This window comes from Hyaena hyaena, unplaced genomic scaffold (genome assembly GCF_003009895.1).
Source record: "Hyaena hyaena isolate Hyena2069 unplaced genomic scaffold, ASM300989v1 scaffold_769, whole genome shotgun sequence".
Taxonomy (NCBI): domain Eukaryota; kingdom Metazoa; phylum Chordata; class Mammalia; order Carnivora; family Hyaenidae; genus Hyaena; species Hyaena hyaena.
Window position 1 is genome coordinate 31,711 of NW_024081401.1, and position 24,557 is coordinate 56,267.

Consider the following 24,557-nt stretch of genomic DNA (forward strand, 5'->3'; position numbering starts at 1 on the left):
GGGGGGGGGGAGATGGGCATGGAGGAGGGCACTTGTGGGGATGAGCACTGGGTGTTATATGCAAACCAACTTGACAAACTATTTGTAAGGGAAAGAAAAGTAAAACAGAGCATGGTACTTTGTTTAAAAGGGACAGCAATATATTGTACTATATCGGGTAAGTACCATGATCTTAAGGAAAAAACAAGTTCCCTTTTTTTTAAATCCCCTACAGCACCGAGTAGGACAAATACTAGATGCTCAGAAAACGTGAATTGTATTTGAGATAAGTATTTGAATGCACAAGAAAATGAAGGTATGTTAAAAATGTAAATGAAATTACAAAAGGTTTTTGGCATTCATTTACATAACTTATTTCTTAATAATTTGTTTTCAAGTTCTTTATAACTTTATCTTTTTCTTGCTCTCTTCAGAGCATACGGTTTGGCGTAATGCATGTTCTAGCTCTCAGGACCGCTGGCCTCCTGACAAACTGGCTATTCTGATAGTCTGAGGGATAAGACTTCTGCAGCAAAAAGCGGGTTACATTACAGTACTGCCTGCTGCTGGAGATGGAAGACCAATAACCTCTGAAAGCAGCGCACAGGAAGAGCTGGGGCAGCAGGGCACTTTGTGAAAGCTCATTTAGACACTCCGCAGTAGGGTACTGCAAAGGTGAGTGCCCTAACGGGCGGGTCGTCCGCCCGAAGGCCTGACTGGGCAGCTGGGCTTGACAAGAGGAGAGAGCCAAGGCCGCTTGGATGAGTCATTCTCACCTCCCCAGGCAGGTGCGGGAGGCAGGACGCTTCGCTTGGTGGGCAGAAGCCTTGAGCCGCCACGGAGTCCCCTTCCGGGACGCCTCCTCGGGGCCGGCACTGACCTTGCCGTTGGGCTGCCGGTCTGCCAAAGACCCGCGCCGCAGAGCCAGGAGCTGGTCGGGGGCGCCCACTGGAACCTGGACCCACAGGTCGTTGGAGCTGGGCTCCGCCCTCCTGCGGTCCCTCAGCGCCTCATTCCTGTGCGAGGTCACCAACTGAGCCGTGAGGGCCGCTACTCCAGGCGCAGGAGGGCGGGGCGCGACGCGCGCCCACCGGCCCGCGGAGGTCTTCTCGCGCGGGCGCACGCGCCGCAGCCGCGCGGGGCGGGGGGCGGGGAGGGTGGGTGTGCTTGGGGCGCGCGCGCCGCCGCCGCCTCAGCCTGCTGCTCCGCCTGCGCGGTCTGCTCCCGGCGCTCGGCCCCAGCACGCCGGCTCCCGAGTGGCCATGGGCGGCGCGAGGTCCGCGGTGTAGAGTCCGCCAGCCCCGGACCCGCGTCCCGCACCCTGACGGTCCCGGTAAGCGGGGGCGGGGGCGGCGGGGACCCGGCAGGCACCCTAAGGGACGGGTCTGCGGCCCGCGGACAACCCTCCGGGGACTCAGGTGTTGTGTGGGAGCCGCCCCTAAGGGAGTCCCTGTGTAAGTAGATAACCCCCCGAGTGTCCCTGCCTCTGCCCCTTGGGAGAGTCCCGGAGGCGGTGCAGGGAGCCGCCCCCATGGAGGACCTCTGTGTGAACGGAGACTCCAGGGCTCTCTCTGCATTTGCTGCCATGGGGAGGCGCAGCGTGGAGGCACTGTCTGCCCACAGAGACCTTCTGTATAACTACTGGAGGGCAAGGGTGGTCTCTGTGTTGTCTCAGTAGAAGACCGTTTGAGAATGTAGAGGAGCCTCAGGAGCCTGCGCGGTGGGGATGGACCCCACAGAGGACCCCAGTATAAAGGAATACTTTAGACTGTGCCCTGGAACTGCCTGGAATGAACCTCTGACCGGAAGGAGAGGACCCTGCCGCGGGATCTAGGCCAGGAGTAACTTCCCATATGCCCAAAGGACTTTAGCCTTGACCTTTTTAGGGCTCATTGTGCCCTAAATTGTGCCCCTCCAAGGTGGTCGAGAGGCTGGGCCCTTGTGGGCCTGCTGTCTTTGTCCATTGCTCCCCCAACCCCATTAGAAAATTTATTTTCTGTGGTAGCCCAGGTTGTCTCGAGGCTGGATATTTGTGAAGGCAGGAACTTCTGTTAGAGCAAAGGACATACGGGAAGGGAGGACCAGTGAGGACTCTGGAGCTAAGATAGAAGACTTGGGACCCTGGGCTTGAGTATCCATAAGCAAGCAGTAAGACAGGTGAAATAATTAATGCTGGCAGGTCCTGGAAGAGAAAGTCCTTTTAAGGAAGGAAGACAGGATATGTAGGATTATTGAGCACCCATGTACCAAGTACCATGCCAGGGATATTTAACATCTCATATAATTTTTACAGTAGCATTATGAAATCATTCGTTTTTAAACGTTAGGCACTTTAGACTCAGAGAGGTTTAGCAATTTGCCCAAGGTCACAGAGCTTGGAATCCTGAGATCAGTTTTTGAAATTTATATGGGAAAAAGTGTCAAAGAGAGGGAGAAGCAAGAATGTACATTTGTTAAGTTGCATGAAGCTACCCGGCATAGTATGTGGTATTTGCACTATATGCAGTAATACATGCAATATAATGCAACAGTAAATGGTCAGTAAATGTGATGACTAAATAAGTGAATGAGGTCTGTTTAATTGGGGATGAGACTGCTGCAGGAACTGATTTCCACTGAATCCCCAGATTTCAGGGTGTGGCTTCCTTCACTGGCAACCCACTGTAATGAGGCCTCTGGTTGTCTCCAGACTTAATTGAGTCTGGGAGAAACCTCTGGGTGTGGTCTTTGATAGTATTTGCTCTGGGGAACAAGAACACTTCAGAGGTTGGTGTTCTAAGACCACCCTCCCAGCTTGCAGAATCCTTGGGGAAGAGGAGGGAGAGACAGGGTCACTTTTAGCAAGCATGATTCATAGTGGCCTTGTGGCCCTCTGACTACATACACCAACAGACATTGGTCTACAGATAACACGCAGGACACTTTTTTCCCAAAAGTGCCTCTGCATGATGGTGAGGAAGGCAGAAAAGGTGCAGAGCCAAGGAAGGATTATTGGGAGTCCATTTTCTGCGGAGGGCAAAGGTTCTGCACCTGACACAGTGATGCACTGTCATCTCACCCCTTTAGCTGTGGTAGTGCTTTCATTCCTCCTCCATCCCAAGGGTGCAAATTTGGATCAAGGATAGATTCTGGTTTCTTGTCCAAAAATGGAGTAGTAAAGGAAGTAAGCAATGTATGCATCAGAGAACCATTCTGAGAGAATTTTCCTGTTCCCCTTCTATCCTTCTTCCACATAGCCAAACTAGTGACATCCTCCCTTAATAGAAGTGGCTGTCTTCCGACTCCTAAGGTTACTTAGGAAAGATCAGGCTTGTGAGAAAACAAAACAAGCTGATTTACCAATTGTTAGCTTTTTAAACTCTGTGGCTGCCTGAAGCATGGGTGTGGCATCTCAGGCACAGCTCCCTCAATGGTGTAAATTCTGACAAAGGTTTACATTGGTTAATCACTTCTCCATTACAGAGTTGTTTAAAATTCTCCTTTCAGTTTACACCCCTCTCATCAGCTTAACACACCAAAATAAATAGGGTTATTTGTGTGTGTATACATGTGTATTTTTTAAATGTTTATTTATTTGGGGGAGAGTGCAAGCAGGGGAGGGGCAGAGAGAAGGGGACAGAGGATCCAAAGCCATCTCGGAGCTGTGACAGCAGTGAGCCTTGTGTGGGGCTTGAACTCACAAACTGTGAAATGAGGACCTGCACTGAAGTCAGACACTCAACTGACTGACTGACCCACCCAGATGCTTCCCCCCCACCTTTTTTTTTTTTTCTTCAAAGAAAATCCGAAGGAAGGGCACCTGGGTGGCTCATTCAGTTACGCATTCAACTTTTGATTTTTGGCTCAGGTTATGATGTCATGGTTCGCAAGTTCAAGCCCCTCATTGGGCTCTGCACTGATGGTGCTTGGGATTCTCTATTCTCTGTCTCTACCCTCCCCGGTCTCTCTTTCAAAAATAAATATACTTTAAAAAAAAAAAAAAGAAGAAGCAAGCCTGCAAATCTGGAAATATGACCTTTGCTCCAATTCAGAATAGGTCATTGGGGTTTTTTTCCTACACTCTTCTTTGAGGGCTCTTGGTATCATACCCTCTCATGTCCCTGGAAAAATTGCTAGGAGGCTTCAATTCCTTCCCAAATATTAGACCTCAAATATCATTTCCTTGATGTCCAGCATTGGGTAAATATAAAGATTACAAAATTTCCTAAGAGTACTAACTCTCCCCTAAACACAACATAAGTCAAATCATTCCAGAATAGATGTGAAGCATGTCACCCAGTTGCTTTAATCTACTCAAAAGAAAAAGTTCTCTCCAAAGGGAAATAAAATGGGAGAAAACTTCATGTCCATGTACAGATATACTTGAGTTTTATTTATGGATTTTTTTTAATGTTTTTTATTTATTTCTAGGAGAGGGAGAGAGACAGCGTGAGCAGGGGAGGGTCATAGAGAGAGGGAGTCACAGAATCCGAAACAGGCTCCAGGCTCTGAGCTGGCAGTCAGCACAGAGCCCGACGCGGGGCTCGAACCCACGAACCGCGAGATCATGACCTAAGCGAAAGTCAGACGCTCAACCGACTAAGCCACCCAGGCGCCCCTATTTATGGATTTTTTTAACCTTTAATCTTCCACATTGTCTCTGATCACTTTCTTATAGTTTTCTTCTTCCTATATTTGCCATATTTTTTACAGTTCTTCCTTTTCCTCAGACATAAATAGGACTTTCTTTAGCCCATTTCCCACACTCCCTTTATTTTTTCCAGTACACCTGTTCCTAAGTGGATCATATGTATGCAAATAATTTCATTTCTCTTTAGTTACAGAATCTTTATCTTCCAGTCCTACCTGCTTTTCTCTGACAGTGCTCTTGGTTTCTGCTGTCTTCATTTCCCAGTTGATTTATTCATTTCTGATGGGAATATCATTATCCACTCCACCCTTGAGTCTTAATGACCAAGTTCTGACAGGAATTGCTTACCAGCTTTGGACCAAGAAACCAAGACCATCAGTTTATAGATGGAGACATGATTACTTTTTCCATTATAACATCCCTCCAAACTTCTTCCCCTTCCAGCAATTCCCTCAGAGACTCACATATATTTACTAAGTGCAACCTACTTGCCAGGCGCTATTCTTGATATGACAGTTGCTTGCCCTTGAGGAGTTCACATAGAATCAGTCTGCATGTCTCTAATCATTTACTATAGAGTAAGAAAAGTAAAGGAAAATTATAGCTTTACATAGTACCTATAGGTTCTGTGCCTCCTCTGGCAGCTGCATCATTAGCCCCTCTGTCATCGCTCTCCCCAAATTACTTTTGCCCATATGCTTTGAGTGAACTGGCCACACTCTTAGCTTCTTATGATAATGACAGTACCTTATATTTAGATAACTATTTATAATTAAGGCCCTTTTACATACATGATTCTACTTGTTTTTGAGGAATGTTTCATCTTACTGGGGTCTTCTTACACAAGGGGTCTTACTGGAATCTTCTTAAAACAACAGTGTGTGGGCTGCCTGGCTCACTTTCTCCCTTTCCTTTTCTTTTTTTTTTTTTTTCTTTTCGGAGTCTCCTAATCAAATTTATGGCTCTTCCAGAGGGAAAGCCCCAGTGATTCACTACAGTCACCACCTACCAACTCTTAGGCTATGGAGAGGAGTTTCCTGATGGGTCCAAAGGCCAAGCAATGTGCTCACTGGTCAGTCCTGGAACTTACCAAGGCTATCCTACCACCTGGCCTCAGAAAATTCAATTCTCTGAGGGTTTTTGCCTCCTAAAATCCAAATGCATATTCCCTTCTAAACAAATATTTTAAGCATACTGTCTCAAACTAGTTTTGGGGGGCTGATTCATACATGAAGGCAGTTTTGCTTGCCTATTTCTATCCAGCAACCGGCTGGCTTCATACCTCCTAAGCTGTGATGGAGTCCCCATATAGCAATCCTTGCCTTGGCATGTGCTTTTACCTCTTCCTGGAATTCTTTTTTTTTTTTTCTTCCCTTAGCCACTCGGGTAACTCCCACTCATATTTCAAAATTTAGCTCAAGCAACACCTTTTTTTTTAAATCCTACACTCATGCCCCCTACACACGCATATACGCTGCATTCTCACAGGCTGAGTGAGATCACATTTGTTCATTCTACCAACAGTTACTAAGTGCCTGATTTGTGCCTGACACATAGTAGGCTGCACTCAGCAAATATTTGTAGAATCAATAAACAAGTAAAGACAATTAAGGTGTAATAAATATATTAAATGGGGTTGAATCTGTGCTGCAGGGGCCCACAGCAGAGAATAGGGAGTGCCTCTCCATCTTGCTGAGAAGCTCTGCTTGCTAAGTGCAGTCACACCAGCCAGTCACTAATGGTGTGCTATTTCTTAACTGTTGCTCTGCTTCTGTGGGAAGCCAGCACTGTAGCTTTTCATGAAAACTCATCCTAAGCCCCCAGAGGCTAAGGATCATGCCATAATTGTGTTCTCATGTATATTAGAGCTTTGATGGCTTTCAGTAAATATTAAAAACAGGACCTCCTTCATGTATCACTCCCTTGAGCAGAGTTCAGGAAGACAGTTTTTATTGTCTTTAGCCCTTTGCTGCTTGGAAACCCCCAAAAGGCCTGTGCAGTTGAGGGTGACTATGTCTCTCTGGACTGACTGAAACCAGAGCTGCTATGCTGCATAAATAGAATGAAGGAAGACAGGGAAGTACCAAGTAGACCCTTTCAGAGGCTGCAGACATGAAAACTAAAAGTAATCTGTAAGCTACTGCTAGTCAACAGGAATGGTTGATTACAAACAGGCTCCCAGAGCACTGTCATGAGACACTGCATTCCTAAAGCAAAACTCTTTGATGGCTTTTGTTTAAAGTCTTGAGATTGATGTTGATGTCTGCAGTAGCTTAGAGTCTGTGCTATGCATTTTGCATTTTTTAGACCCTGGTTCTGCTGGTTTTCCATACCCTGTGGCTAGTTACCTTCTGTGTTAAGTATGTGACCTTCCCTGAGGCTCTCAATCTTTCAGGCACATGCTTCCTGGAACCAACTGTCCACCACCTTGAAATTTTTTACCCTCATGTACAGATGCTGCACATGCTAAATTTCTCCAGCCCAAATCCAGTGAGGAGAACACATTTTCAAGCTTGCTACATGTGCCCTTAGGGCAACAGCCCTGTGGGCCAGGCCACAATGCCACAGGACACACCATAAGTGCAGGAGACCATTTTTCTTGATAATATCCTCTCCTTTTTTACTGTGGTTGTACAAACTGGCTAAATTCCAAAATTCTGTAGCTCTCCCCTGTGGTCAGAGAAATCACCCATAACTACTATATGGTTACTTGTTCTCATCCCTGCTAGCCCTGAACTACCACCATTCAGGGTCCACCTCTGGGGAAGCAAAGTAGATATGATGAGATGAGCTGATGATTCTGTAGTTTTTAGAACTGAGTTCTGAAGATTTAGTTTGGTCAGTCTCTCTGGACAACTTTGAGGAAGAGAGAGGGTACTGACACCATGATCTCAAATAAACTTCTTATGTTGTTCAGACATCTCTGCAACATTTTCTCAACAAAGATTTATAGAACCCATGCTCTGTGGAGGACAATGTGAACCATATAAATTTTTCTCTTTTGATATCACCGGAAACCTGAGATTCCTTTTTCCACCTGCTTAACCCACTCTCCGGTTATTTTCCCTTGTCCCTCTACTCAGAGGTTTTCTTTGCCTTGTTGCAACCTAGGAAAGCCCTCATAACCTCTATGCAATCACTTTTAGATGCTTTTGAGCCTTTTTCAAACAGTTGCCAGTCCTATATCAAGAATCAGATGAAAGAAATAAAAGGCATCCAGATTGATAAAGAAGTAAAACTTTCACTATTTGCAAATGACATGATACTATATATAGAAAACCCTGAAAATTCCACCAAAATACTACTGTAACTGATAAATGAATTCAGTAATATCACAGAATACAAAATTTAAAAAAAAGAATCAGATGAAAGCAAGTACAGTAAATGTACTTTACACTTAGCATGCCAAATGAGGAGACTCCTGCCTATTAAGAGGGCTACTTCCCAGTCTTCTCATTGGTACAAATCTTTATAGAGAGCTTGAGAAGAGGTTCCCTAGCTGACTTCCCCTTCCTTACTTGTCCACCAGCTCCTTCTGTGAAGCAACCCTTCCTCCTCTTACTCCCATCACTTTGCCCTTACACATATTCTCACTGTGTTCTAAGCATGTGCTTTGCAGAGAATGGGTGTGTCTTGCACACACACACACATTCCAAGCTGCCCACATATGTCTTACTGCCTGACAAACACATCTAGACAGACTTCTCTTACCTAAAGAAGGATTTTGGTTTTTCGTCTGTTTTCATTTCCTCCAGATCATATAGCCAAACAGCCCTCTTCTACCTTCTTGTCCCTGTTGTTCACCACCACCTGCTTCTGCCCCCCCTGAGGTTATTTTCCAAGCCTTCCTTAGATAACCCACAAATTCTCTGGCAGTAACATCATTCTTGAGACAATGTCTTTTTATTCTTCTTTCATCCTTATTAGGGAGGCAGAAAACCCAATTCCACTCACCAACCAAAGAAGTAATCGTTAGTTATCCTTTGTGGAATCTTTACAACTTGATTTCCTTTTAATTTGCTCTTCTTCCTAGGACTTCTTCCAGCACAGGAAGGGCCAGGATTTGCTCACCAGGCATTTGTTTTTATCCATCACTAATCACTACCACTTGTTTCTCTAGAAATTAGAGATGATTTTGTTAATTTCTCAAACACCCAGGTGCACATCATGGATATTTCAACACACTTGCTTTTAATCAAAGTGTCTTTTATATACAGGTTTGATCCTCTCCATTAAGCATTAAGGGTTTAAACGTCACTCTTTGAAGCCCACTTCTGTTTTGTCCTCACAGTTTACTCTTAAAATCAAAGTCATGTCCATTCAAAATTACTTTCGGTCTTGTTTGGATTTTGATGGTTTCTTTTCAATGGTTCTGCTCTACATATTCTGCCCTTATGGTCATAAAGTGGCCTAGAAAACTGAACCATCTCAGGTAAAAGCAATAGAAATACTCCAAGATCTTGTGGTCAGGGATGGAAAGTGGTTTTTAATTTGTTTTTATGTTTGTTTTGCTGGTGGATGTCATCTTCTGTCTTCATTGCAATTGCTTTAAAGATAAACTCCCCAAACCACTGCTGTGACATCATTAACAATTGAGATAGCCTAATAGTGATTCTTGTTATCCTTACAGAGAGTAATGGGTTATAGCAGGACTACAATGTATTGGGAGATGCCTGTGGCTAATTTGCTGATACACTATTAATGAGCCAGTTCATTTATAGAGTAACTCTCTTCATTGGCTGGCCTTTTTTGAGAACTCCTCTTACATTATCTGAAAAAGCCAGTAAGAACCAAATGCATACCATTGATTTTCCTCTAATGAATCATTCTTGAAAAAATGACTTTTGTATGGTTATTTTATGTCTCCAAATAAACATTTCTCAACTTTTGTTTCAACCTATATTTTCTTGCCAAGAAACTTAAATGTCTTATAACTAATCCCTAAAACTTTTTTTTTTTAATATTTTTATTTATTTCTAGGAGAGAGAGACAGCGTGAGCAGGGGAGGGTCAGAGAGAGAGGGAGATACAGACTCTGAAATAGGCTCCAGGCTCTGAGCTGGCAGTCAGCACAGAGCCCGACGCGGGGCTCGAACCCACAAACCGTGAGATCATGACCTAAGCGAAAGTCGGACGCTTAACCAACTAAGCCACCCAGGCGCCCCAATCCCTAAAACTTCTAATACAACTTTTGGAAGGGGGCTGCTCCCAACTATTGGGAGAACTAGTACTTTTTGTATCTCCCGAAGAACCAAGAGGACACTATCAAGCTCTGCTGTTTTGTAGTCTATTTTACCAAAAAAAAAAAAAAGTGATGACTTTAATATGTATTATAATTGATATATTTTTTCAATTCACCATTTCTCCTCTCCTTCTGGAGTTCAGATATATATCCCCCACCTGCCCGCAGGATCCAGCCAGTGAGAATCATTGCTCTGATCTTTGTGTTCCTATTGGATTAAATCAGTTTTTTTCTCTTTACTTATGGCATGAATATATCACAGGTTATTTAATAATACTCCTATTGACATTATTTCCACCTTTTTATAATTGTAAAAAATTATCCAATAAATATTCTTTTACCTTTATGGACAAGTCAGAGGATCAGCCTCTCATATGGAGTAGGGTCTTTTTCAGTCAAAGGTATGTTAGTAGCTGTCCATCTCTGTTAGAACCACAGACTCTTTTCTTTCATTTTATTTTACTTCCAGTATAGTTAACATAGTGCTATATTAGTTTCAGATGTACAACATAGTGATTTAACAATTCCAAACATCACCCAGTACCCATCATGGCATGTGCACTCTTTAATCCCCATCACCTATTTTGCCCATCCCCTCATCCACCTTCCTTCTGCCAACCATTAGTTTTAGAACCACAGACTTTTTTTAAAAATAGGCTCCACACCCAAGGTGGGGCTCAAACTCACAACACCGAGATCAAGAGTTGCATGTTCCACCAACTGAGCCAGCCAGGCACCCCTAGAACCACAGACTCTTATGACAAGCTTGAGAATTCTGTTCTTGTACCACAGCGGTCAAGGGAAATGCTTACTACTCCACAATGTTGTCCTTGTCTTTTAGAAGTAACCATCTTTAAATCAAAAGACAAAAATATAGTTCTCTCATCAAAAATGTAAGATTATCTAAAGGCTATATTTTTCAAATTACAGGCCCAGACTCATTGTGAAGTCATGAAATCATTTGGGAGAGTCACTATCAGTATTATTTTAATGAAATAGGAAAGAGAGGATAGAAAATATCAGGGAGCATCACATGTAGGTAAAAGTAGGATTGTTTCCCAATACTACAGGTTCAGTTCTAGATCTATAAACACATGTTTATGACTATATATATATACAGAGTCACATCATAAACTATATTTCTTACTTGGATCACACTCAAAACTTTAAAAACATACCATAAAAATTTTCTGAGGAAAACCCTATAGCCTTGGAAATAATTGATCGTGAAGAAGGTCTGCAATGAAGGGTTATATGTCAGTTTTACATTCTCAATCTTGGTGTGTTATGCCTGTTCCTCTTGCTCTATGTGGGAGACTTGTTTTCCTGCCTACCCATAGCATAGCTGGTGCTCTTGAAGCATGTGAGCCATCTGGAGACTATAGACCCAGCCTCTCTTAAGAATCTTCTGTATCCATAGCCTCAGCAAAAGTACTAACATACACACTCTCCTCACTACTCCTAGGCCCACCCACACCTAGACTAGATACCTGATTAGGCTACATGAACTTTTAAAAGAATATGATAAAAGAACATGAACATTATAAATGCTTAAGACTACATAATCCAATCACACTCATTAACAGAGAACTGAAGCCCAAGGCAGTAACAGGTGTCCTGGATCACAGCAGATCCAGAACTAAAACAAGTCACCAGATTGCCAACCCTAGGATTTTTTTATGATGTAATTAATATGCAGTGTAGTAAAGTTAGAAAAAACATTCACAAAAATTTTTAAAGCATTCATTTTTACAAATATTAAATCATAACCTGAGCATTTATGTAACTTGCTTTTTTCATTATGTTTGTACATTTTCAGCATTTTCCCACATCAGTAAATATGCTTTTACCTCAATATTTTTCATATTGTTTAGACTTTCATTGTAACAAAGTTTAACCATTCCCCTATTGTACAATATTTTTTTTGCAATAGGGGAAAAAAAGATTTTTAGATCACAACTTATTGTCCCCTGGGGCAGGAACTTAACATGAACACGGTTTCCTGAATCTAATCAATAAAACTTTCCTGAACCAATCTTCTTTGCCACAAAAGACAGTTACTTATTCAAAGTAAATACTCCTGGGGCACCTGGATGGCTAAGTCAGTGGAGTGTGGGACTCTTGATTTTGGAGTTGTAGGTTCAAGCCTCATGTTGGGTGTAGAGATTACTTAAAAATAAAATCTTTTAAAAAAATTCAGAGAAAGGGGAACCCTCTTGCACTGTTGGTGGGAATGTAAACCAGGGCAGCCACACTGGAAAACAGTATGGATGTTCCTCAAAAAATTAAAAATAGAACTAACCTATGGCCCAGCAATTGCACTACTAGGAATTTATCCAAAGGATATAGCAGTGTTGATTCGAAGGGGCACATACACTGAATGTTTATAGCAGTGCTATCAACAATACCCAGATGATGGAAAGAGCCCAAATATCCAACAACTGATGAATGGATAAAGAAGATTTGTTGCACACACACAATGGAATACTACTTGGTGTTGAAAAAGCAAGAAATCTTACCATGTGCAACAATGTAGATGGAACTAGAGGGTATTATGCTAAAGGAAATAAGCCAGTCAGAGAAAGACAGATATCATATGATTTTACTCATATGTGGAACTTGAGAAACTCAACAGATGAACATAGGGGACTGGAAGGAAAACTACGGTAAAAAGAGAGAGGGAGGCAACCCATAAGAGACTCTTAAATACAGAGAACAAACTGAGGATTGCTGTAGGGAAGGTGGGTGGGTGGGTGGATGGGTTAAATGGGTTATGGGGATTAAGGAAGGCACTTTTTGGGATGAGCACTGGGTGTCATATGTAAGAGATAAATCACTGGGTTTTACTTCTGAAGCCAAGACTACACTGTATGTTAACTAACTTGAAATTAGGTGGAAGTGTAAACTGGTGCAGCCCCTCTGGAAAACAGTGTGGAGGTTTCTCAAAAAATTAACAATAGAACTCCCCTAGGACCCAGCAATAGCACTGCTGGGAATTTACCCAAGGGATACAAGTGTGCTGATGCATAGGGGTACATGTACCCCAATGTTCATAGCAGCACTCTCAACAATATCCAAAACATGGAAAGAGCCTAAGTGGCCATCAACTGACGAATGGATCAAGAAGATGCGGTTTATGTATACAATGGAATACTACATGGCAATGAGAAACAATGAAATCTGGCCATGTGTAGCAACATGGATGGACCTTGAGGGTGTTATGCTGAGTAAAATAAGTCAGGCAGAGAAAGACAGATACTATATGTTTGCACGTATAGGAGGATTAAGAGAAACTTAAAGGAGGACCATGGGGGAGAAGAAGGAGAAAAATAGTTGGGGAGAGGGAGGGAGGCAAACCATGAGAGACTCTTGAATGCTGAGAACAAACTGAGGTCTGATGGGGGTGGAGGAGATGGGAAGGGGGGTGGTGGGCATGGAGGAGGGCACTTGAGGGGATGAGCACTGGGTGTTATATGGAAACCAACTTGACAATAAACTGTTAAATTTTTTTTAATTTTTAAAAACTTTGAGTTAAAATGAAATAAAATATCAAAAAGGCTTCTCCACAATTAATTAATTGGGAAGTGTTTATTAAGTACCATTCTTTCCCATACACATTACTAGGCAGTGGATATAGGTACTAATCAGGATAAAAACAATCTAATAGAGGAAGCTGACATTGATCAGATAATCATCCTATTGAATATGTGATAACAAAGAAAGATAAGGGCTCTAGAACAGAAGAGCATAGTGCTGTGAGCACTTTGACCTGGACTTCCATGAGGACATGATACTTGAGATGAGCTCTGAAAGATGAATAGACACTAACGGAGGAAAGGAGCAGTCAGTTGTGCCCAAAATATAGGAAGCATAGCAAACAAACACTGAAAGAAAACCAGTAAAGAACACAAAGAAAGGAGATCAGACCAAGAAGGACCTCACAGGTGATGGTAAAACACAATTTGGAGGACTTTATCCTGAAAGCTATAGAAAGCCATTTAAAAATTTTAAGCAAGAATAACATAAGACCTGAATTTCTCTCCAACATCTTTAACTTAACATGTAACAAAACCCAATTTCATTTCCCAGTTTCTGTAAGTAGCAATACCATTTGGCCAGTTAATTTTTTAAGTTTTTGTTTCAATTCCAGTTAGTTGACATACAGTGTAATATTAGTTTTAGGTGTCCAAGTTAGTGATTCAGCATTTCCATATAACTCGTGGTGCTCGTCACAAGTGCCCTCCTTAATCCCCATCACCTGTTTAGCCCATCCTCCCCATGCACCTCCCCTCCGGTAACCATTAGTTCTCTATAGTTAAGAGTGTTTCTTGGTTTGCCTCTCTCTTTTTTTCCATGATGATTGTTGGTTTTGTTTTGTTTTAGTTTAGTTTATTATTTTGTGAGAGACAGAGTAAGCGGGGGAGGGGCGGAGAGGGACGGACAGAGGATATGAAGTGGGCTCCGTGCTGACAGCAGAGTCTGATGCAGGACTTGAACTACCTAACTTTGAGATCAGAACCTGACCTGAAGTCAGACATTCAGCTGACCCAGGCACCCCTGTTTGTTTTGTTTCTTAAATTCCACTTGTTAGTTGATTTAAAACTGCCCTTTCAGTAAGTCAGGCAGAGAAAGGCTGAATAGAATACTGTTTGATTTGACTAATACAGGGAATCTAAAAACACTGAACTCCTTGAACTCGGGGCACCTGAGTAGCTCAGCTGGTTAAGCATCTGTCTTTTTTTTTTTTTTTTTTTTGGTCAAGTTAGCTAACATACAGCATGATCTACTTCAGTAGATTCCCGTGATTCATCACTTACATACAACACCCAGTACTCATCCCAGCAAGTGCCCTCCTCAGCCCATCACTCATTTTTCCTGCCCCCCCAACCACCCACCCCCATCAACCCTCAGTTCTCTGTATTTAAGAATCTCTTATGGTTTACCTCCCTCTCTGTTTGCATCTTATTTTTCCTTCCTTTCCCCTGTTTGTCTATTGTGTTTCCCAAATTCCACATATGAGTGAAATCATATGATATCTGTCTTTCTCTGATGGACTTATTTCCCTTAGCATAATACCGTCAAGTTCCATCCATGTTGCTGCAAATGGCAAGATTTCATTCTTTTTCATCACTGAGTAGTATTCCACTGTATATGTATATACATATACATACATACATATACACCACATATTTGTCCATTCTGTTGATTGACGTTTGGGCTCTTTCCATAATTTGGCTCTTGCTCATAGTGCTGCTAGAAACATTCAGGTGCATGTGTCCCTTTGAATCAGCACTCCTGTATCCTTTGGATAAATTCCTAGTAGTGCAATTGCTGGGTCTTAGGGTAATTCTATTTTTAATTTTTTGAGGAACCTCTATACTGTTTTCCAGAGTGGCTGCACCAGTTTGCATTCCCACCAGCAGTTAAGAGGGTTCGCCTTTCTCCACATCCTCACCAGCATCTGTTGTTTACTTAGTTGTTAATTTTAGCCACTCTGACCAGTGTGAGGTGGTATCCCAGTGTGGTTTTGATTTGCATTTTCCTGATGATGAGCAATGTTGAGCATCTTTTCTTGTGTCTGTTTGCCATCTAAGCATCCGACTCTTGATTTCAGCTTAGGTCATGATCTTATGGTTCACGAGTTCAAGCCCCACCTCAGGCTCCCTGCTGACAGTACAGAGCCTGGTTGGGATTTTCTCTCTCTCCCTCTCTCTCTGCCCCTCTCCTTCCCTCTATGCCCCTCCCCCCCCAAAATAAATAAATAAAACTTTAAAAAAATGAAAACATTGAACTCATAGAAACAGATTACAATTATAGTTGCCAAAAGCTGAGGAGAGGGGGAAATGGGGAGACATTGGTCAAAGGGTACAAATATTCGGTTATAAGATGAGTAAGTTCTGGGAATCTCAGGTACAGCAAGGTGACCTTAGTTAATACTATATTATATACTTGAGGAACCTCTATACTGAATATAGAAAGATGCTACAAGAGTAGAGCTATAATGTTCTTACCATAAAAACGACAAAATGGCAATTATGTGAGTTAAAAGATGTGTTAACTAGCCTTCTTGTAAGCATTTTGCAATATATAAGTATCAAATCATCACATTGTACACTTTAAACTTATATGGCATTATATGTCAACTATATCTCAGTAAAGCTGGGAAATAAATGAATATAAAACTGCCCTCTCTTCCTTTACCCTTTATCCAGTCAGTTACCAATTTCTATAACTCTATTTCCAAGGTATCAAATAGACTCTGTCATCATTATTCTTGCAGTCGTCATTTCAGTTTAAACCCTCTACATCTTCCCTGGACTATTATAGTAGACTTCTAATTGGCCCTAAGCTCTCCTCCTACCCTTTGCCACTTCTTCACCCAAACAAACTGAAGATAACTTTCTACCTGTTCTTCAAGGTCCACTTTGACTCTCAGTATTATGGTCTTAATCTCCCTTTTGGCATTTCCAGTACTTTGTCTCACTCTTCTTTGAGTTCTGATATTAAGTAGCTTAAGTGGTGAAACTATTCTCCTGTCTTCTATTTCCTGTGATGAGTAATTAGTGCTTTGCGACATTATACTGTTCAATAAGCCTTGATTATAATGGATTGAGAAAAAGGCTAAAATGGACTTTCTCTTTCGCTTTACTAAGAAGTATTCCCCAGCTAAGAAGAAGCATTCCCCAGCTGACTTCCACTAAGACCCTTCAGGCTAGGAAATAGCAAACCAGCTTTGCAATGTGCCATGTCATGCCCTGACTTAACAGTGCTGTACCCTGGTACTGCAAAGGAAGAGCAGGGATAATGTTACTTCTTAACCTATAAAGGTTTTATTGAACAGTTCATTAAAAAAAAAACGTTAGTGGGGCACTGGGTGGCTCAGTCAGTTAAGCATCTGATGGGCTCAGGGGCGGGCGCCTGGGTGGCTCATTCGGTTGAGCCTCCGACTTTGACTCAGATCATGATCTCACAGTTCATGGGTTTGAGCCCCGTGTCAGGCTCTGTGCTTGCAGCTCAGAGCCTGGAGCCTGCTTCGGATTCTGTGTCTCCCTCTCTCTCTCTCTCTCTGCTCCTCCCCTACTCATGCTCTGTCTCTCTCTCAAAAGTCAATAAACTAAAAAAAAAAATTAAAAATAAAGCTTTTTTTAAAAAAAGCATCTGACAGGCTTGGGTCATGATCTCATGATTCATGGGTTTGAGCCCTTCATCGAGTCTGTCTCCCTTTCTCTCTGCCCCTTCCCCACTCGTGCTCTGTTTCTCTTTCAAAAATAAACACTAAAATTTTTTTAAAAAACATTAGTGAAGCTTTAAAAATGTGAGCAAGGGCGCCTAGGTGGCTCAGTCAGTTAGGTGTCCGACTTTGGCTCAGGTCATGATCTCGTGGTTTGTGGGTTCTAGCCCCGCATCGGGCTCTGTGCTGACGGCTCAGAACCTGGAGCCTGTTTCAGATTCTGTGTTTCCCTCTCTCTCTGCCGCTCCCCAGCTCGTGCTCTGTCTCTCTCTGTCTCAAAAATAAATAAAAATAAAATATAAATGAATAAATAAATAAAAATGTGAGCAGCACCTTAGCACTTGTAATCGTCAGGTTGTCTATGAAAGACAAACAGACCCACAAAGAAGCATAGCTACTAATTAGAGGGGGCAAAGGAGTGTTTGTGACCTTAACCATATGGATAGGGTGATAGAGTTTCCTATCTAATTAGGAGTCCCCTAAAAATAGGGGATGAGCACTGGGTGTTATAGGGAAACCAAGTTGACAATAAACTATTTGTAAAAATAAAAATAAATTTAAAAATACACACACACAACAATAAAATAAAAATAGAAGATCATTCATTGTGGCTGAAAAAATGAGCATTTTTTGTGGATTATCTCTGGATGCACTGCATACAGCATTTACTGGAGGAGTGTTTCTTCAGTCAGAAGTCTGAAATGTATTGCTACAGTCTTGCTTTAAGTCTTGGGTCATCTCATGGGGCAGAGGAGAGACTTGGGCTCTGAAGTCTCCAACTATCTCAACAGAAGCCTAGGATCCCCTGGACCTAATTGGCTTTGGGACACCAAGAAAGACAGAGATACAATTTCACATTTGTAGAATACTTCCCAGTCTACTAAGTACTTTTTAAGCTCATTTTTTAAGGTTATCCTCATGACAGCTCTGTGAAGCACATGGGCAAATAGCTCTCATTTTTATAGATGGGAAACCAAAATCACAGAGCTAGTTAAAAATAGAACCAGGGTCTTTTGACTCCTTAACAAGTGCTCTCTCCACCTCACCATTGCCACTAAGCCCCAGAAGAACTTGCCTTTAGGTGAATGGTTGAAACTGATTGACCCAACATGGTCAGCCATTGGCTGATTCTGGGCCCCTCTGCTTTTTGTCCACAGAGCCATGGGGGTGTTGATGTCCAAGCGGCAGACAGTGGAGCAGGTACAAAAGGTGAGCCTGGCTGTGTCTGCCTTCAAGGATGGGCTACGGGACAGGCCTTCTATCCGACGCACCGGTGAGCTCCCAGGGTCCCGCCGTGGCACTGTAGAGGGCTCTGTCCAGGAGGTACAGGAAGAGAAAGAAGCAGAGGCAAGCACCCCAGTGCTCCAAGAAGAGAGGAGTGTCAGCCGTGCAGCCTGGGAAAGGCTCCGAGATGGGCGTGGAGTGGAGCCTGAGGAGTTTGATAGGACTAATCGATTCACACCCCCTGCGTTCATCCGCCCCACTCGGAAGCTGGATGATGACAAGCCTCCTGATATCTGCTTGGAACCCAGAGAACTTGTGAGTATTCAGTTAGGGCACAATCCTCAAGTCTTAGACCTTCTGAGGATCAGAGAGCAAGATAGGATGGCCTGAACAATCTTAAGGAATTTCTTCTATGAGAATAAAAATGTTACATTCTGGATTGATCATGTGAAAGACGAGGCAGAGGTGATAAGGAATGACACTATAGCAGGTCTTCTGGCATCCTTCTCGCCTAAGGGATAGTAGTATTCCGTGTAGGAGGCATTTAGAAATTGGTGGGCATTCAAGAAGGTCACAATGAGTGGGAATTGCCACGTTTTTGGTGCCAAGAAAACCAGGGATGCTGAGTGTCCTGCAATGCTTGGGACAGTCTTTCAGAACAGATTATTTTTTCCAAAAATGCTAGTAGCATCCCTGTTCAGAAACATGGTCACAGAGGCCTGAGCATATGGAAAAGCTTACTGACTTTTGTCTCTTCGAGAGAAAGCTCTATTACCTCAACAGTGCCTTCAGGTGGAATTGTTCCTCTGGGCTGCTCCAGGGACACTCAGCCCCATAGCTCTGTGTTTGGTGGCCATAGGATCTTGCTGCCTACACTGGAATGAATACACTCCACATTTGTTCCTTTCCTCAGGTTGTCAATGATGAGATGTGTGATGTCTGTGAGGTCTGGACAGCTGAGAGCCTCTTCCCATGCAGGATCTGCACCAGGGTTTTCCATGATGGCTGCCTGCGTCGCATGGGCTACATCCAAGGAGATAGTGCGGCGGAGGTGACTGAGACAGCCCATACAGAAACCGGCTGGAGCTGCCACTACTGTGTGAGCCTGGACTGCAGGGACAGTGGGCTGCCTCACCACAGGGAACTTGCAACTTTTACTAGAGACCCAGTCTTGGAACACTGTTTTCTAGGCAGTGACCTAAAGAGGTTTCTAATAGTAGATACAGGGATCCTCAAGCTAGGACAGGCTTTCTCTACCTCAGCATTATGACATTTTGGATACAATTTTTTCTTGTGGGGAGCGTGTACATTGTAGGACTTTTAGCAGCATTCCTGGCCTCTGCCCCAATAGATGTCAGGAGCACTCACCCCCAGTTGTAACAACCGAAAATGTCTCCAGATATTACCAAATGTGTCCTAGGGTAGAAAACTCATCCCCAGTTGAGAACTACTGAGCTGGAAGAATCAATGAGTAGGATAAGGCCTAATTACTAAAAAGTCGTTCTGTTGGCAACAGTGCTTTCTCTCTAATAGTCTATAGTTGCCATTCATTGTACTATCTGAAAAACCAGCCTAAAATCCTAACCACCTTGCTTCCAATAGGGACAGGTTCTAAAACAGGAACACTTACTTCTTAGCCCTAAGATTGTCATTTGGCCTAGCACCAAACTCTTAGGAGCATTTGTTCTTCATCTCTAATGTGATCGTTATGTAAATTAAATAACAAAGGTCTATTGATTCAGAACTTTGCAAATTCTATATAAATGCCTTCTAACTTGTAAAAAGACAAATGCCAGATTCATATCCATTTCTCAGCACATGGAGTTTAAGTCTTGCTTTATTGATCTGTTATCCTGCAGGTATCTTCATTATTCACAGATTTCAGAGTAAGGACCATCTCAGCGGATCCCCCCTCTTCTTCCTACTGCCTAAAAGAAAGCAAAATTGAAGTATAGAACAGTTATTTCCAGCCATTTACATATCTTTTCCCCAGGTGAAGTATGTCACAATAGACCCTGCTCTACACCCCATCTTCTCTAGTCACCACCCCTCCAAACACTAGCCTTTTCACTCCCAGCAACTCTGCCCTGCAGTGTCCTGCTGATGTGGAACCAGGTTGAAGGTGTGTCTGTCCTAATCTCCACCCCCACCCCAGAATACATGGCTCCCTTCCTGGCTTTCTGTCACAGTCGTAGCATCATTACTCACACTTTCCAGACTTTTTACAAAGACTTCTTCCCAAGCTCTTCCCCTTTCTTTCCTTCCCTTCACAGCCAGGCTTCTTGAAAAGATCCATTGTCTCCTTGTGGCTCCTCAACCACCTGTAATTCAGCTTCTGCATCCATCATTCTGTTGAATTGTTTCTTTCTACAGTCACCAGTGACCTAATTGTCAAATCTAGTGACTTTTTCTCAGGTATCTTCTTACTTGACCTCTCTGGGTATTTAGCACTTCCTTATTGCCTCTTTTCTTTTGGAGGGATTTGAGTATTTATTAGAATTACTATGTAAAGTACAAAAACTAGAGAAAATAGAAAATTCAGTAAAGGCCTATCATATTTGTGTAACTACTGTTAACATAACCTTCTACATTTTGAAACTGTCTTTTCTTGGCTTCTAGTATTCTCCATTGATACTCTTCCTACCTTCTTCTCTGACCATTCTGAGTACCTTTAGTTAATCTCTTGTTGCACTCCTAAATGCTGGTCTTTCTTGGGGTTCTTTTGTTAACATTCATCTTTTCTCATTATACACACTCTCTCCCTGGGTAACTTCATCCACTTCAGTTGCTACAGCTACTGTCTAAACACTAATGATTCCCAAACCTCTGTGTCCAGGCCTGAATTTCCTGTCTCTTAGACTTACATCCATCTTGTTGCCTCACAGGTACTTCACATTCAACATGCCCCAAAATGAACCCCCCTTTTCCCCAAAACCTGTTCTCCCTCCATTTCTTACCTCTGTCAACAGTAATACCACCATCACTCCCCAGGTACCAACACCAACTCATTTCTCTCTTTCATCCCTCACATCCAGTAAGTCAACAGGTCCTACTTATTCTACCTCCTCATACCTCTCCAATCTCTCCTCTCTTCTCCATTCTCATGTCTTAGTTTAGCCACTCATCTTTTTTTACCTGCGCTATAGTGACAGCTAATTAACTTCTCCACGCATCTAGACTCTGCCCCTCTAATTCACTGTCCATGCAGCAAAGAGCTGACCATGGCACTCTGCCCTTAAAACCCATTTTATGGGGTGCCTAAGTGGCTCAGTCCATTAAATGCCTGATTTTAGCTCAGGTCATTAACTCGTGATTCGTGAGTTTGAGCCCCACATCAGACTCTGCTGTCAGTGAAGAGTCTGCTTTGGATCCTCTGTCCCCCTCTCTCTGCCCCTTCCCTGCTTGCACTCTCTCTCTCTCTCAAAAATTTAAAAAAAAAAAAAAAACACTAAAAAAACATTTGGTGACTCCCCTTTACCCCAGAATAAAGGCCCATTTGAAGGGCTCAAATAAAGGGCAATTGAGGCACTTAAATAAAGGGCATTTGAGGTGCTTTGCAGTCAGTCTTTGGCCTACCTCTCCCTTATCTTTTATCATTCCTCTATATTCTCCCTACACACACACACACACACACACACACACACACATACAAATACATACACACCCTACACTCCAGCCCCACGGGACATCTCACAGTGTTACACCACATTTGTTGAAAGTATTGAGTTGTTTATGAAATCCACAAATGAATACTCATGAAATGTCTGTTCCTGTACTTTGTTAGTATTTTAGGGGAGAAAAATAACCTACTAGAGAGAATCTTTGATAGTTTAACGACTTAAGACTGTATATTAGTATTAACAAAATAACGTATCAGTGCTGTTTTGGAATTAAAGCTTCTATGGCACCACAAAAACTCATTTGGTTTTAGGAACTTTGTCATGATGGCATCTCTTTTAAAACCATTATGGATTATTTAAAGTAATACACCCTACTAGGAGCAGTTAGAATTAAACTTCTTTTTTAACTGAAATACTCTTTGAGCGCAGTTTAACACAAAAGCCAGGTACATAAAATGAACAAAGATGGAGCTGCTGCAGCTGATGGAGTTGGGGGTTCACAACTTTGCCCACTTACTAGACCCCTTCTCCCTTGCAGCAGCTTCCTGTGGCACTTCCAAGGAACCCCTACGGTATTTCAGAATAATTTTAAAACTCCTGTTTTAGTAAAAAGGGACTCAGGTCTAGAATCAGGATACCTGGCTTCTGGGGAAGATTCTGCCGCAGGGTTGGGCAACTCTGAGCAAGTCCTTTCCCCTATCTGGAGCCTCAGTCTCCTTGATTGTGATTAGAGGCTGGGGTTAGATGATCCCAGAATTGCCTTCAAATTGAAATACTATTTCCATCCTTTTTGATCCTCAGCCTTTCTTTCTTACTGGTCTCTATGACCACTGACTCAGCTCTTCCCTTTTTCCAGGACAACCTCAACTTGCTGCTAACTGAGGAGGAAATGTACAGCCTCATGGAGAACTTTCAGCAGTGTAAAGTCATCCCTGGTAAGGCTGGATGGTGCAGAGGGGCTGGCACATCTTTCCTCCATACTTTCTAAGATGAACCATAAAAGGAGTATTCTAGAATTTGGAGGGTAGGGGTAAATAGGTCCCTGTTGGCCAGCAGGGGCACCCACACACCCATTCCCCACCCACCCACCACAGCCTCAATTATCCTGGCTACAGTTATCTGTGGAGACAGACTCCACAAAAGCTGTGGATGTAGGGGCTCTGGAGGGTACCCTGGGGGGGTGAATGGAGATGCCCCAGAGGCTGAGGAAAGGGTGGGCATGGCTAGCATGGGGTGCTTCCCACAGATTGCTCCCTGACACTGGAAGACTTCCTGCGCTACCGCCACCAAGCAGCAAAGCGGGGGGACAGTGACAGGGCTCTAAGTGAGGAGCAAGAGGAGCAGGCAGCCCGCCAGTTTGCAGCCCTGGACCCTGAACATCGAGGACACATAGAGTGGCCTGACTTCTTGTCCCATGAATCCCTCCTACTTCTGCAGCAATTGCGTCCCCAGGTGAGGGCCAGCTGGGGTGAATGTTGATGGGATACTGGGTGAGAGAGACCTGGGAAGCGTGCCAGGTAGGTTGGGAGAGTACTAGATACTGTCTTAGCAGGGACCAGTACCGGGAAAAGGCTCACCTTCTACCCAGTAACAGGTGGTCCAGTGCCTAAGCTGGGGAAACTGCCCAAGGAAGATTGATTTGCGCTGGACCCAACTGCGAATGTTAATGCTACCAGAAAGCCTCTGGGCAGCTTCAAAGAGAGGCTGCCGAGATGGTAATGGAGGTGGTATTCTCTATGGCTTGACATTTTACAAAATATTTTCAGCTGCAAGATCTTAACTTGTCTCTTCTTCCCCAGAACTCTCTGTTAAGGCTTCTGACAGTCAAGGAGCGGGAGCGAGCCCGGGCCACCTTCCTGGCACGGGGCAGTGGGAACACTATCAGTGAGGCAGAGTGCCGTGGAGCCCAGCATTCTTGGTTCTGCAAACGCCTTGCAGAGGCTCCTTCCTGCAGTGTCAGGTTTGCTCCCTGCCAGTCCCTGCCCCCACTCACATGTCCTCATCCTTTTTCCATGCCAAATGGCCCTTGGCATAAAAGGTACCTCTCTGTTTCTTCTGTCAACAGGAGAAGATCCTCCTGTGCATTAGACAGAGGACAGTGACTCCTCTTGGCCAAGGCATAGGAAGGGCATCCCCTCCAAACTGTTGCCCCATATGAGAAAAGCCTGGGGGTGCCTGGGTGGCTCAGTTAGTTAAGTATCCGACTTCAGCTCAGGTCATGATCTCACCGTTTGTGAGTTCAAGCCCCATGTGACAGGCAACTAGTCAATGGAGTCCTCCCCACTGACAGCTCAGAGCCTGGAGCCTGCTTCAGATTCTGTGTCTCCCTCTCTCTGCCCCCCCCCATTCTCTCTCTCTCTCTCTCTCTCTCTCTCTCTCTCAAAAATAAATAAACATTAGAAAAGCCTGGACATGCATATCCAGAGCCATGGATGGGTTCACCAGAGTTTTGGAGGGGCCAGACCTTTCACTTTGCCACTACTAACCACATATCATTGTGTCCAACAGTATCAGCCATGTGGGTCCTATAGCAGACAGCAGCCCAGCCAGCAGCAGCAGCAAGAGTCAGGACAAGCCTCTGCTGCCAACAGAGCAGGAGTCTAGGTGAGCAGGACCTCCTCATTGGGCTGTC

General features: G+C 43.5%; 1 protein-coding gene across 4 annotated transcripts in view; it reads left to right on the plus strand.

Annotated features, from left to right (window-relative positions):
- The first annotated feature begins 382 nt into the window (after positions 1–382).
- The window catches only part of PHF24 (PHD finger protein 24), a 28,956-nt gene continuing 4,781 nt past the window's right edge, over positions 383–24,557 (plus strand). The window contains exons 1-7 of one of the 4 annotated variants that reach the window (XM_039218633.1): positions 383–654; positions 18,239–18,620; positions 19,219–19,404; positions 22,782–22,860; positions 23,172–23,377; positions 23,725–23,885; positions 24,434–24,529. In XM_039218633.1, coding sequence (XP_039074564.1) covers positions 18,243–18,620; positions 19,219–19,404; positions 22,782–22,860; positions 23,172–23,377; positions 23,725–23,885; positions 24,434–24,529 — 1,106 coding nt within the window. In that variant the 5' untranslated portion in view covers positions 383–654; positions 18,239–18,242. Of the gene's footprint in view, positions 655–1,208; positions 1,313–18,198; positions 18,621–19,218; positions 19,405–22,781; positions 22,861–23,171; positions 23,378–23,724; positions 23,886–24,433; positions 24,530–24,557 lie in introns of those variants that run through there. The other 3 variants (XM_039218631.1, XM_039218634.1, XM_039218632.1) reach the window with 3 other exon arrangements.